General features: G+C 36.0%; 2 protein-coding genes across 3 annotated transcripts in view; one reads left to right on the top strand and one right to left on the bottom strand.

Moving 5' to 3' along the window:
* LOC150090401 (cAMP-dependent protein kinase type II regulatory subunit-like) overlaps positions 1-6303 on the top strand; it is a 232000-nt gene extending 225697 nt beyond the window's left edge. For both annotated transcript variants that reach the window (XM_090369101.1, XM_090369100.1), the window contains one exon: positions 5522-6303. In XM_090369101.1, coding sequence (XP_090225227.1) covers positions 5522-5652 — 131 coding nt within the window. In that variant the 3' untranslated portion in view covers positions 5653-6303. The remainder of the gene's footprint in view (positions 1-5521) is intronic.
* Positions 6304-6466: 163 nt separating this feature from the next.
* Positions 6467-15872, bottom strand: part of LOC150090400 (Fanconi anemia group D2 protein-like) — a 31341-nt gene continuing 21935 nt past the window's right edge. Inside the window, exon 5 of the mRNA XM_090390301.1 lies at positions 6467-6559. Within this exon, the coding sequence (XP_090246427.1) occupies positions 6467-6559 (93 nt within the window). The remainder of the gene's footprint in view (positions 6560-15872) is intronic.

Genomic DNA, 15872 nt, shown 5'->3' with positions numbered 1-15872 from the left:
ACACTTAAGGTGGTAGAAAATGAAAAAGACCTGGGAGTAATTGTGCAGTCAGATATGAAGTTTTCTGAGCAATGCAGACAGGCTGCCAGGGCAGGTCATGGGGTTTTGTCAATGATATATAGGAATTTTGCTAGCAGGGAGAAGGAGGTGATTGTCCCTCTGTATAAGGTAATGGTCAGGCCACGCCTTGAGTACTGCATACAGGTCTGGAGGCCTCATTTTAGGAAGGATGTAGATTTACTTGAGCGTGTACAGAGAAGGGCAACAAGATTGATGAGGGGAATGAAAGGATCCTCTTAACAAGAGAGCTCAAGTTCTGCAAATTGCAGTGGCTGGAGACTAGGCACCTGCGCAGTGTTCTGATTGAGGTGTATAAAGCCTTGAATGGGTTGAGCATGCTGAATTCTGATGGGATCCTTCCACTTGTTCAGATTACGAACCTAAGGGGGCAAAATTCAAATTAAGAAAAGACAGATGTAGAATAGATGTGCAGAAATTTGCCTTTAGCCAGCGGGTGGTTAATTGCTGGAACAAACTTCCATCTGTCCTTGTGGAAGTTGACAGGTTAAATAAATTTAAGGAGGAACTGGACAGGCATTTGGAGGGAATGGTGTGATTTTTTTTTTTTTTTTTTTTTTTGGCTGATGCTGCATAAGCTCATACACTTGCTTTCTTGCATCACATGCCACCACTACTACAGATTTCTTAAGAAATTCTTTCTTTGGCTTTTTCTTTAGCAAAATTATTAACAGTATCATCAGTTGTTATTGAAAATTTGTGATGGAATAACTGCAATACCAAATTTATAGAAAATACTTTTGAATTTCTTTAAAAACAAAAAAATTAGATTTAACCCAGGGGCATTTTAATATTTTTGGTATAATTTACAGATGCCTTAGAAAGAAGAGTACTTAGGGTCTACTACAAACACCAAAATATGCCCCATATTTCAGCCATTACAAATTTCACATTGCTCAAAACATGGGATAAACTTTGTCATTTTCTAGAGTTATTCTATTTATCTGTTATGTATACAAATAGGATATCAAGTATTAAGGAATGGAAAAATTTTATATCTAAAATGTGGAAACAAGATATATTTGGGATTTTTAAAAATGGATAAGGTTGCAGGCATTGTTGTTGTTATGGGAGTTTCTGGTACAAAGGCTGCTTAGGCCTTTTGCACCTGATATCTAAAACCCAGAAAATCTTGTATGTAGTCTGGTATAAGTTTAAAAAGGAAGTTGAGAAAAGCTGACCTTTTGCTCCTATCGAGTAACTGATGCTACGTGTGATAACTGCCTGGAGAGCAGTTACAATTGGTCATACATTTGAATTTGTTTTAATGACATCCTTAACCAACCAGATGAAATATATTTGGGCCTGCATTTATAAAGTAGATTCTGGAATCCACTCGCAATCTTTACTTATTGTCTTTAGACATACTTCGAATTTTGTGTGAGACTGACTAGTCTAAATAGACTTGCTCTTTTCTTTGAAGGGCATCTGATATCTAAACAGACCCAGAAAAATCTTGTATGAAGTCTGGTATAAGTTTAAAAAGGAAGTTGAGAAAAGCTGACCAATATGTGTCCTTTGTTGACCTTGCATCTACATATACAATTGGCATTAGTAGTGCAAATGATGAGGCACAAAAAGACAGCCACTTTCCACATCACCTATCCATCCCATCTAATAATTTGCCTAATTCTTCTTAAATTTATTTAAACTGCCCACTTCTGCAACACCAGAAGGAAGTTTATTCATCAACTTTTTTGAACATTTCTTCAATCAATTGTCCGCTGCCGCTGTCTGCAACCATCCTTCCTCTATTTGAGTTTATGTACACTTGTGTGTAGTCTCAGCAAGGTGAAGGGCATGAAGCAACCCTAGGTGCCTAGTTTACAGATGCTGCAAATTTTTATGGTTGCTCCAACAACAACAAAAAAAAAAAAACCCATGGAATCTTTCTTGGAAAGAATACCCTTTTATTCCTCTTACTAATGTCATTGTTCTTGTCTGCACCCATTCCAACAGATCCACATCCTTCCTAAAATGAGGCTTATGTGGCTGGTCTAACATTTGTATATCGCCAGTTGTATAACAGTTGCCTTTTACAATCACCTCCTTATCCCTGCTGGCAAGTTTCCTGTATATCATTGATTGGCACACCTTGGAAAGTTATTATACAGTTTAACTTTAAGGAAAGCCATTAGATGGAATCAATTTGCAGTACTTAAAACTATGGTTTAGAGTTTTCTTATAGTCAAAAGGACCTTAATAGAAGAAGGCAACAAATAATTTCCATGATATGTCTTTAGATAAAACTCTTCATCTACTAATTTTTTTTTTTTTTTTCCTCATTACTTCCACATTCTGGTTATTTCCTCAGGGTCATTCTAGGGGTTTGAACTGCTTTGCTGCAATCCTTCATTTTCACCTGTCTTACCATTTCTGGTCTCCTTCTGAGACTACTGACTTATTCTTTGCTGATTAATGTTTGATGTAAGGAAAGTAAATTCCACTTCACTTCACATCTGAAAAAATACTCCTAGTATAAATTTTCTTTTCTTCAAAAATAAGATTGGTACTAGGGTTATTTTTTCAGATTTTTATAAAATTTGAAGCCTGCTGGTTTTCCCTCAGTTTTTACCTATAGCTACATGTACTAGCCTAAAACAGTGTTTCTCAACCGTTTTTTAATTATTGCCCCCAAAGGGCTCTTTTAGACTTTTTTTTTTTTCCTAATCACCCCCCATGAAATTTTAAATAAGAAAATACTTTATAGTTGCTCTTTTTTATCCAATGGGATCTCTGGGCCCGATGCTTCTTAGCTCAATGTTCGGTATGATATTAGTAAGTTTAATTCTAATGTCTCTTCTTGAACTTATGTCAGTTCTGTTCCTTTCCTTTGTTAATATTTTATTTACTGAACTAAAACCACTTTCAACCATATATGACATTGGAAAACAAAGAAGTGCTTTAGCCATTTCAGACCACATTGTTGGATAAAGAAGTTCAGTTGTTTTTGATCCCCACAACTTGGCCATTCCACTTTTTTCGAATTTATGTTTGCATTCCGCATTACATTTTAATTCAGTGAGTTCTTGAATTTTTTCACTAGCAGACCCGGCATCGCATCCAATTGGATCTAACATTCATGGCTTCACTTCAAAAGAAAATAAATCTGAAAATCTATTTTTAATTTCACCTTTTAAAGAAGACAAATGACCTGAATAATCCTTAAGACCATTCTCGGTGAGAGATTCATTGATTTCAGCTAACTCTTGCATACCAAATTCTTTTCAGATATTTGCAGTATTTCAGTGAAGGCTTTTAATATGAATTTGCAGTCTATCACTGTAAATAATTTCCCTTGAATTTTAAGTGATACTTCATAAGTTTTTGAAAAATACAAGCCATATAGTATATGTTGTTTTTGTTTGCTGATCTCCTTTTCTAAATCTGTTTCCTTTGCTTTCTAAAAAACTAATTATCATATCAAAAAAGGTTTTATAAATCTTGTTAGTCAGTTTCCTTTAGAAAAGAAGCCTCACATTCTTCATTATTAACACAAAATTTTCTAAAAAGGCAATCATATTTGCAATGTCACTATTTTATTGATGGTTTTAATAACTATACTGAGAGATTGATAAAGAACTGGACTAATATTTTTTGCAACCAGATGATGTCAGTGCACAATGCAGTGTATTGCAAGAATTTCCGAAAACCTTTGTCTTCCAAACATGGAGGTAGCACCATCAGTGGCATAGGATACCACTGATGATACTTGTTTTTCATCAAACTTCAATGATACTTGTTTTTCATCAAACCATGTTTTTACAGCAGCAAAATTGGATGCTCCGGTACAGTCAAGTTTTTGTAGATTTTACAAACATCTCTTCTTGAGATTTACAATCATCATCGAAATAACTAACGTATGCCTTATTGTCAGTAATTGTGGTTTCATCAATCTGAATAGAAAATTTTTCTCATGTTTAGTTTGTCAATTAGCTGCTCTTCAATGTTAACTGACACCTCATCGATTCGTCTTCGAATTGAATCATTGCTCAATGGCAATGCTATTAAAATACTGGAAGGATTTTTGGTGCATCACTGTTGACATTACAGTCTCTAATGCGTGTTGTATAATGGTCTCAGCAACTGTATGAACACTACCAGTTTTTGCGGTGATTTCTGAAATTTTATTAGATGCAATCATTTGTTTGTGTTCTTCTTAAATAAGGAAGTAACAGTGTTACATTGCTCAAAATTCTGTTTTAAATTTTTAAAATGTTCGATATGTTTACCAACTTTATCAGGATGTGTCCTTTTTAAGTGACCTAAAAGTCTTGATGGTTTCATAGCCTCATTTGAAAAAGAATTATTACACATAAGACACATGGGCTATCTTGAGTCGAAGGGACTTTCAATAAAACCATAAGCTAAATATTCACCCAGATACTGTCAACACTTTCTTTTCAGCACATGACAAGATTGATGGTTGGTTGAATAACTACAAAGAATTAAATAATAAATTATAAACTATTTTTATTTAACTTTCATAGCCCATGTCACTCACAAAAGCACTGTGGATCAAGAATAAACAACTTCCACAAGGAAACAATAAATCAATACTAATTGTCACTTAAAAATTAGAAACAATAGACTGAAACATTTCCTCACCCCGCCATGCCTCATATATTGACCAATGAAACAAAAGAATAAATAAATAAACCATGCCCACCACACCACTGCCAAGGTCGCAGCTGTCAGAAAGGTGCAAACGCCAAGGATTACAGAGACATTACCTCTGAAAGCACTTAAGCATTTAATGCCTATGATGAAAAGCAAAGGTGGGTGAATTAAACCATGCCCACTATCTTCCTTTTATTAAAATTTCTCACTCAATCCTAATATAATATACTTATATGTTAAAAATCAGTTGTCTCGGGAAAAGAAAACCAAACGAGAGAAATTAAATATTAAGGAATGAGATGTCATCGGTTAGGATTGAACTTTGAAGGGCCACAAACCATTGTAATACCCATGATTTTTGGCCCTTTGTAAGTGATATCACCCCCATTGAGAACCCCTGGCCTAAAATGAATACCATTTGCACATAAACAATACACTCCCCACACTTGATCAAAACAGGGGAAGCTGATGGCACATAGGCTAATAATTAGGTAATAATAGATCATGAAAACACCATTTATTGGCCAACATGCTTACTTACAAAATTGATGTGGCCTTGTTTAACTTATCTACCTTAATATACCATTATTTGTATACAGCAATTACAAAGTTTTATTTATTCTCCCTGTTTGAAAGTGTTGCTCTGTAATAATAAAAGTATATATTTTAACATATTGGATCTCATTTTGAAATCTATCTTTATATAAACACCTGAAGTAATTTGTTTTAGTGTATATTAAACCTTTAAACTTTTTTTTTATTAAATGGCATATATCAAAAAATATTTATAATACATAAAGAATTTTTCAAATTTAAATTTCAGTTTTGGATGTACAGGCATTTGAACGACTTTTAGGCCCCTGCATGGAAATCATGAGGCGTAATATTGATGACTATGAAAAACAAGTGGCAGAAATATTTGGTGGACCAGCAGATGCAAGTCAGTTCCGGTGATTATTCCTATCCCAGAATCATATTTTGCCCACAGAGTCTTGTGATTTGTAGTCCATTTTATTAATGCTTTAGTCCTGTGACTGGAGATATATTGCTGAATAGGGTGGATTGTGGACAAGGTGCATTGCACATTTTAGCTAGTCAGTGTGAAAAATTTATTTTTGTAACTCATTACCTTCTTTGTGTACCCCATTCCATTACAATGCATATGGCTCAGGATGCACAATTTTAATTTCATAAAAAAGAAATCCAAAAATGTTAAAAGTACTACAGAAAATAGTTTGATGATACACTTAATCAGATATCTTTTTAGAAGCATTGGGGACCATAGGTGTTTCTTACATCAGCTTTTAAAAATGAGATTATGGTCAAGGATTTTATAAAAATCCATTTTGAATTAAAAAAAAAAAAAAAAAATGAAAGTACTGCATGTGTAAAAGGGTTTTATGAATACAGATTAGTGTTAAAGACTTGTATTTTCTGTTAAGGAAGACTAGATTCAGTCCTAAATAATAATTTAACTTTTTATTATTATAAATGGTTAAATTAATTTTAAAATTTAGCATACAGAAGACTTTCTTTTACTGCCTCTCTCATTTCAAATGCACAAATTTATAAATAGAATTTTTTTTTTTGTTATTAACAATTTCTTCCCCCCAGTAAATGTTTGCTCACCGTTGGATCTGTGCCAAATACTTAATTTCTTTTCTTTCTTTCTTTCTTTCTTTCTTTTTTTTTTTTTTTTTTTGTATTTATTGATATCCATTGAGTTATGTTAAAATAAAACTTATTTCAAGATGTAGTTGAGTGATTTTTATGAGTCATCACTGGAATCTGACATTTCTACATTATCTTCCTGGCAGGCTACTGAATTTTTAGGACTTCGGGATTGTTCTTCTTCTAGTTCCTATAATTAAATAAATACATATATATAAACCTTTAAACTGTTTATAATATGGGAAAACTCAGAATGATAGCACTCAAGATGAGATCTTTTTAAATTTTGTGGCTCAAAGATTATATATAAATAACTTTTAAATGAGCTGGTATCCAATCAGACTTAATGGCACGTGTATATTTGTCTTTCATATCCCAGTTGATGTGGAAAACAGGTTTGTCTATCTCAAGTATGTAAATTTATTAACTTTTTTCTGAAATATGTATGGCTGCCAATTCTCTGGATATATGACAGATTTTCCATTGTAAATTCAGAGATTTGGCAGGTATGCATATTCAGCTCTTTTTGAGTCAGTTCACCCTTCTGCCTTTTTTTTAGCAAAAAATAGTAAAACATTAAATTCTGAACATTAAAATTTCAACAAATTTCTATTTATTTTATAAAAATATAATAAATTTTTATTATAAAATAAAATTTGTGGAAACTGGAAACAGTTAATGCTAATCTGTGTTGTGTGTGAAGGTAATTATCAACATCCTTCAGTAAGATGGCAAAGGAAAACTTCAGAAAACATATATGTAAATTTTCCATGCGTTGTAAAATCTGGAAAGAGTAACTTATTTGCTTGTGTACTTTTGTAGATGTGATTTTTCAATTTAAAGTGATGAGAAATGCAAGGTGCACTATACAGGAAGAACTGCAAAAATAGAAAGTTTTTTACATGCTGAATGTTTAATGTTTACGTGCATTGCTTATAATAGAACATAATCTTACAACTCAGAGGTGAGAAAAGCCATATCTCATGTCTTTTCTCACCTCTTAATCACTTTTCAGTTACCAAACTGAAAATTGCAACATGGGATCACTAGTGGCTAGTACTGAAAGAAGACAAATTAATGAACTCAAGAAAAAGAACTTCTGGTGAAAGCAGTACTAAACAGTCGAAGCAAGCTAGAGAGATTGAGTTACGGTAAGCAGGAGCTATTAAGTCCACACTAAAAATTGTTTTACTGATTATTTTGCAATATATAAATTGCAAACATGGGATTATTAGGGTTAGATATCAACTGATTATGATTTCTTCAATAAAGATACTGTTGCAGATTCAGTGCTCCAGAGAATGCATTCAGTTATTAAGGTTAATTATGAAAGTGTCATTGGACTGGAGAAATTCATCTGATTGGAGAAATGCCAACATATCACCAATATATGAAGGCAGTTCCAAGAGTGAAGTTGGTAACTACCAACCAGGTTTGTTTTTTTGGTTTTTAGGAGCATTAGCAACTAGGGCCATATTGCTCCGGGGATATGCGGTGGTCATTCTCTGACCTTTCCGCATCCTCCGTATTTGGTGGTCACAGGCTCGAACCCCGGTCTAATCAAGAAGCGTGTGCTACGCACTGCTGCTCCTGCCCACCTGGCTACGGAGGCACCACTACTACCGACCAGGTCAGTCTGACTCCAGTCTAGAGAAAATTATGGAGACGGTAATCAATCATAGATAGAAATTGAATTTTGAATGAAACACACGATTTTTAAAGGTTGTCATGGTTAACTATTTTGACCAGTCACTCACGAGCTGGATGCAGGAAATAGTTTTGACATTATTTATGTAGATTTCAGCACAACATTTGACACACTCCTGCATGAAAGATCACTGTACAAGCTGCAATGTGTTGGAATCATGGGAAAAATCCTAAGATGAATTGCAAGAGGCAGAAGGATGCTACATTAGCTAAACAGCTAGTAGGGTTCTTAAGGATTGGGATTGATTGGTGTTTTTGATTTTCCTAATAAATGACACTGATAAAGGGTATAGGGCATGTCAAGTTTGGTAGAGTAGTTAATGATCAATGACATGCAGAGCTTCAGGGCTTAAAGACATCAGGGATGGTCAGAAAAGTGGCAGCTATGTTTTACTGCAGCAAAATACAAGCTTTTAGTTTGAGGAATCCGTAGCCGAGTGGTCAAGAGTGGGAGTGCAGTAGCACGTCTTTGAGTAGACTGGGGTTCAAGCCCCTGACTGCTAAATATCATTGATCTGCCAACCCGCACTGGACCAGCGTGGCAGATTATGGTTCATTTTTCCCTCAGCATGAATTGTTGAGGAGGCCTCCATCCTGCAGTGGGTTGATAATGGCTGCAGTTTACCTTTTCTTTTTCTTTTTTTTTTTTAAATCCCAAAACCACTTATGCACTTGGAATTGTGTGTTAAAGTATGGGGACTACAGTTAAAAAAAACAAAAAATTTAACTTCTTCAAAGGTCAGCAAAAGGGCATCCATAGTCCATATAAGAAAGACTGAATATGTGAGCTAGAGTTTGGAAATTAGGCACCTTAGAAAAAGACTTTGTTGAGGTGTATAAGGCTGTGAGAGTTGAAAGTAAAATGAATGAGGGTGGAATTTTCATTATTATAAATGATTATTATTATTATTATTAGCCATATGGTGCAAGGAAGCCTGAAGCTTATGCTGCACCAGCCAAAAATAAAATAAAAAATTTCTGAATTACCCCGAGAGAGAGAGAAGTAGAAGGGAATCACCAAGAAAAAGAAGAATGATGATATCCAGCTGGGGACCCTGGGTGTGCCAAGCCCATACTCACTAGATATGAGCCCCTGATTCTAGGACTAGGGGCCATAAATTCAAATTACAGGAGAAGAGGCTTAGACTGGATTGCAGCAAGTTATCTTTTAGCCAGTAAGTAATTAATTACTGGAATAGGTTACCTCCATGGGTGGCTAAGCTGACAGCTTGAGGAAATTGAAAACCAGCTTAATAGACACCCCATGTGAGTTAAATAAGTATTCTATTATTTTTATTTATTTATTTATTTATTTATTTTTTTTGGGATGGTGTAACAAACGCTTGGGGCTTTTTGCCTCATATGGTTAATATTAATACTCTTATGAAATGTTGAGGCAAAATTTTGTTTATAACAATAACATCATCCTCTTGTCTAGACTTGACTGTCAAGGGCATTTCCCTAGCTTTACAAGAAAGAAGATCTGAACCAAATTTTGTTTTTCTTTCCTGGCTAAACATCCTTACATTCTGTATTGCCACGAGAAATTATCAAAATGGAAAGCATGACTCAGGATAATTTTTTATATTTCAAGCTTCCTTATGCACTTGTCAATTCCCTAACCACGGATCACTGTAAAACATTTCTTTCATAAAAGCCTCTCACACTGAAATTGAAAGAACCAATACTGCAGAATATCTCTGCTTCATCTGAAAACTGGACCACAAAAAGCCTGAAATTTGAAAACTATGCCCTGCCAGTTGATGAAATACACCGATGAGCCAAAACATTATGACCAGCGAATCATTATGCAAATCAAAGCAACTACAGGTGAACTACAGTGCATGCGCGGGTCAGGACACTATAAAAAACACCTGATACTGAGCTAAGTTAATCAGTGTTACTCTTGTTCTTCAGATGGGAAAGGCAGAGGACTTAAGTGAGTTTGACAAAGTCCAAATTGTAATGGCCAGACGACTGGGTCAGAGCATATCCGAAACGGCACGGATGGTGGAGTGCACATGGTCAGCTGTGGTTAGTACCTACTGAAAGTGGTCCGAGGAGGAGAAACCCACAAACTGCCAGCGAGGTGATGGATGACTACGGCTCATCGATGCTTGAGTTGAGCGAAGGCTCTACTGGATGGTATGTGGCAACAGAAGGTCGACTGTGACACAACTAGCTGGTAATTGGAATGCTGGTGAAGGGAATAATGTGTCACAACACAGTACATTGAACTCTGCAGAAAATAGGGCTGCGTAGCCACAGGCTGCTCCGAGTGCCCATGCTAACCACGGTTCACTGGCGACAGCAGCTACAATGGGCATGCAAGCATCGAAACTGGACCTTGAGTGAGTGGAAGAAGGTTGTCTGGCCTGACGAATCACATTTCCTGTTGCACCATGTGGACAGCCATGTGGATAGCAGGTACGTGTGCATAGTTTATCTGAGAAAGTGATGGCACCCAGATGCTCCATGGGACGAAAACTAGCCAGTGGCAGCAGGGTCGTGTTTTGGGTGATGTTCTGCTGGGATACCCTAGGTCCAGCCATCCATGCACCAGGCACTCTAACGTCTACCACCTACCTCAATATCATTGCTGACCAGGTACACCCTTTCGTGGCAACAGTCTTTCCCTCTGGCGGTGCCGTCTTTCAGCAGGATAATGTGCCATGCCACACTGCCCAGATTGTTCGAGACTGGTTTACAGAACATGAGGAAGACTTCCAGGTATTGCTATGGCCTCCAAATTCCCCAGACATCAATCCCATTGAGCATCTGTGGCATCTCAACCACAGACCTTACAGGAGTTAAAGGATCTACAGGTTACTTTGGTACCAGATACCACAAAACACATTTAGAAATCTTGTAGCATCCATGCCTCGCCGGGTATGAGCTGTTTTGGCTGCATGTGGAGGACCAACATCATATTAGGTATGTGGTCATAATGTTTTGGCTCATCAGTGTATATGCTAACCTGGCATTTATTAGAACAGTTTTAAATGGAACTTGTGCACCCTGCAGTCATATGCAGCAATAAAGTACTTCCTTACTGATCAAAAGAACAGAATCTTCTCTTTGTTTTACTCTCCATGACTGCGACAGTAGAAATTCCTATGATTAAGTCAAAATCATATTTCTGGTTTGGGCTGCTAATAGACTTCTAAAATGGAAGTGAAAGATTTAAAAACTGTTAGTATAAAAATTTTAACATAGCATTCTTCCACATATCTAGAAGTACCAATGATCTCAGTATAAATGTGATGTATGTTGGATTGCAGAACAGGCATAACATTTAAAAGAAACAAACAAATAGCTTTATTCAAACAAGAAGACAGGAACATGAGCAGACTACCTGCTTGAGTGATGATAACAGCCTACAGTTATTAGCTTGCTATCACCAGAATTTGCAATTCAGATTTTTTCTTGGGAATTTCATTAACACTTATCTTCTTTCAACTTTTGCATCATGAATCAGTACCATTCAGTTGTGTGAATGGTACTGATTGCCCCTTTCAATTTGGTAACTGTGAAAAGTGCTGCACATATGGCATTTTTCATTACTGTTAACCTATTCCTTAAATTTTTAATGGAAATTTCGAAAGTTTTGAAATTTGCTCTATCAGGTCAGAATTTTATTTTTTATTTTTTTCCAATAAAAAATATTGCCGTAGGTGCTTCTGGTTTATTTTGTATTTTTGCATATTTTACAAATAGGTTATTTGTATATAAAAAGGCAAAAACAGAAATAAATGCTGCATTCCTTTATCAAACCACAGATGACTAGACTGCATTAAATTTGCCTTTTTGACTTCCTCAAGCAAGTAATTTCAGTGGCTGTTCCTCTTTTTAGCATACAGTAGTAGTAGTCGACCATCACATAATGACACTCCATTCCCATATTCTTCACTTAAAATACTAAATTTTCTGGGAAATAGTTAAGAATGCAAGAAGTTTATCTTGGCACTCATATTGCAGCTAAGCTACCAGTTTTCTGAACTTTGCCAGAAAGTCATTCACAATTTTCTCGCACAATTTGGATATTTAATTATTTCCAAAAAAATTTGCTTAGTACATTTTTAAAGCCATTCCAAGCATCTCTTTCAGTTGTTTTGAGGTCCAAAAATTCCTTTGATTTTTTTTCACATATATGCAATGGGAATTTAGTGCAAACATATATGAAGCAATTGCCTTCTTTATTAAGAGCTTGGATGAACTGTTTCATTAAACCTAGCTTTACATGCAGAGGAGATAGCATTACTTTTGTTTCAATCTACTAGCAACTTGGCTTTAATGTTCTTTGAATTTAATGTCAGAGAATGGTTTAGTTGTCATACTTCACTTCTTGCTTGACTATCCAATTGCAGAGAAAGCAAGGCATTTTTGCCAAGTACCTTGTACTGAATTTAAAAAAAAAAAAAAGAAACTTAACGCTTTCATAGTTTTTTTTTAAGTGTGCTGAATAGACTAAGGCAAGGCAAGGTTTCGCAAAGTGTGGTCCAGTACCAGTCCGCAAACAACTTATTTGAAATATACCTACAAAAAAATTCCTGAAAAAATGAAAATGTAATAAAATACCAAATACCCAGTTATACTAAAAATAAATTTAATGCTTTTATAATTTATTAAATTTATATCTAGATGTCTCCAAATGACTCGGCTCTTAACAAAAAAAAAAAAAGCGGCTGATGTCCTCATCAATTTTATTTATGCAATGTAATTAGCATGCATGCATACATCTTGCATCTGAGGCAACAGACTGCCTGTGCCATTAGCATTAGCGGAGGCATACGATGCAAAAAAAGCAAGCTTATGCCGCATCAGCCAAAAAAAAAAAAAAAAACCCCTGCTCCCATTTCACCCCTCCGTTCGTTCCAAATACCTGTCCAGCTCAGCCTTAAATTTATTTAGGCTATCAACTTCCACAACAAAAGATGGAAGCCTGTTCCACCAATGTGCCAACTCTAACTTATGAACTATGCTGCAGTCATGAGAACCTGACAAGCAAAGTATATGTGCCTATTGTTGTTGTGTCTTATTCCTTTTTGTTGCTGTCACCTGTGAAGTGATAAATTTAATACATAGTATTACACATTTTTTTTAAAAATAAAAATAAATCTGTAAACATCCTGTAATTTTTAATATGGATAAGTGGCTGAAGAAATGTCCACCTAACAAGTCAAGTGATATGCAGCCAAGTACAAGTAGAGATAATGGAAATAATATTAATAAATGCACTGGCAATGGGCAGACCAACGGCATGGAAAAGAAATCCAAAACCTCTTGGACAAGGCCGTATTATGGTTATTATTTAAAATTTGGTTTTATCTGCGATAACCACAGGCCATTATGCATTATTTGTGTTGAAAGGTTGTCAAATGAATGCATGAAACCGTCGCAACTGAAACGGCACTTTTTGTATTCTAATGCACACAATGATATATTTAACATTGTGTGCATTAGAATACTCAAATAAGAAAAAGGAAGTTTTCATTAATAAGAAAAATGAATATATTTCATCTAGGAAAAGTTTTGTAAAGATGGTTTCCATGAGATGTTGCAATGAAGACTTGGTTGGTCATTAGCATTAGCAGAGATATACAAGGAAAGAAAGCAAGCTTATGCAGCATCAGCCAAAAAAAAACGAACCCTCCCATTTCACTCATCTATTCACTCCAAATGGTTTGTTCAGCTCAGCCTTAAATTTAAGATATGGAAGTCTGTTCCAGCAATCAACTACCCACTGGCTAAAGGCAAATTTTCGCACATCTATTCTACAACTGTCTATGCCCCTCAGGTTCTTAATCTGAGCAACAGGAAAAAGAATCCCATTAGCATTGAGTTTGCTCAACCCATTGAAGGCCTTATACACCTCAGTCAGATCACCTTACATTTGCCTAGTCTCCAGGTGCTGCAATTTGCAGAACTTAAAACCTTTCTTCATAAGAGCAACTCTTTGCTCCCCTCACCAAGCTCATTGCCCTTCTCTGTACTCATTCCAGCAGCTCCACATCCTAAAATGAGGCCTCCAGACCTGTACACAGTATTTCAGGTGTGGCCTGACCATTGCCTTGTACAATGGGATAATCACCTCCTTTTCGCTGCTAGCAAAATTCCTATATATTATTGACAAGACTCCATGACTTGCTCTGGCAGCATCTGCACTGCTCAGCGAACTTCATATCTGACTGCACAATTATCACCCCCCCCCCACAAGATCTTTTTCACTCTCCACTTCCCTGCATGTAGTACTACACAGTTGGTATGTTTTTCTTCGGTTACTGCTATCTATTATGCAGTACTTTGCATTTGTCAATGTTAAACTTCAGTTGCCACTTCTCAGCCCATTTGCCCAACTTATCTAGATCCAGTTGCAGTAGCATACTGTCTTCACTGTCATTAACAACCCTGCCAACCTTGGACATTTAGCCTAATATACCCTCATCAATATCACTGATGAATACACAAAGCAACAACGTGCTCAGCACCGAACCCTGGGAAACTCTACTAATAACATTAGTACACGAAGAGAAGTGTCCATAGATTACCACTTTCTGTCGTTTCCCACTCAACCATCCCTTTATCCATGTGCAACAGTATCAAAAAGCTTTCCTGGAATTCAAGTATATGATATCAAAATTATATTTTGTATCCAGTTCCTTTGTGACCACATTGTAGTATCCAATCAAATTGGTCAGATAAAACTTCCTCTTAACAAACCCATGCTGAACTATAACTGCAGTCTTGTCTAGATGATCCTGCAATGCTTCTTTAAACAGTGACTCTATTATTTTCCCCAGGAATAGAAGTTAAACTAACAGGTCTGTAATTACTCGTGTCACCTTTGGTTAATAGGGGATATATTTCCACATCTCCAGTCCCCTTCCCCATGTCTAAGGATGTTCTCATAATCATGGCTAAGGGTTTGCTTACTTCCTTTTCTACCTCCTTTAATATAACTCGATAGACCCCATCCAACCCAGGTGCCTTCCTTATATTTAACTTCAACAATTTCTTCTCCACTTTGCCCTCAAGTATTACAAAATCACTTAGCTCCCTGTTAGAGTTTGAAAAGCTTCTCACATTCCCGTCCTTGAATACCTCATATCCTGAAAAAGGCCTCTGAGGTTGGGAAAATTCATATTTTAGTATTAAATCAGCTCACACCAACCATAAGAATAAGTATTTGCTGTAACTAGAATATTTATTTACATATTAAAATAAAATAAATATTTACAAAAACTGCTATTATATTAAATATACATGTAAAAACATTAAAACTGTGATAAAATCCTTGAGATAAAATACACTAAAATAAACCGGATTAAAAGCGATAAAAACGATAAAAATCTCTGGAGCTTTCGGAAGCTTGCGCTCCCTTCCTCAGCAGTAACAAAACTTCCTGCAGCACGTCCATATATAACAGGCTCACGGTACCTATACACGTGGTGCAGTCGGCGCATGGTCTGAACTGGAAGCGGAAATAGCTCGGGAACGTGTTAAGCAAAACCGTTCATCCGTACTTAGGATAATAGTTTCAAACAGAGGATGTATACGCATACCTCTGTCCCTATTCATAATATTGTGGTCGGATGAACAGATTCGTAGGCTCTCGAGCCATTTACGGTTCCAGAACCCATGCGCTCGATCCATGATAACCGCATCCTAAAAAAAAAAATTTGAATACCTCATTGTGTGTGAATATAGATGCAAAATGCTCATTCAGTTTATCAGCTACCTGAGCACGATCATCAATAATCAAACCATCTAATTCATCCCTTTCCTTCTAGAGTTTA

The sequence above is a fragment of the Mastigoproctus giganteus genome, chromosome 2 (assembly GCF_048544385.1).
Source record: "Mastigoproctus giganteus isolate SK-2022 chromosome 2, ASM4854438v1, whole genome shotgun sequence".
In the NCBI taxonomy this organism is placed as follows: domain Eukaryota; kingdom Metazoa; phylum Arthropoda; class Arachnida; order Uropygi; family Thelyphonidae; genus Mastigoproctus; species Mastigoproctus giganteus.
This window is presented reverse-complemented; position numbering and strand designations above follow the sequence as displayed.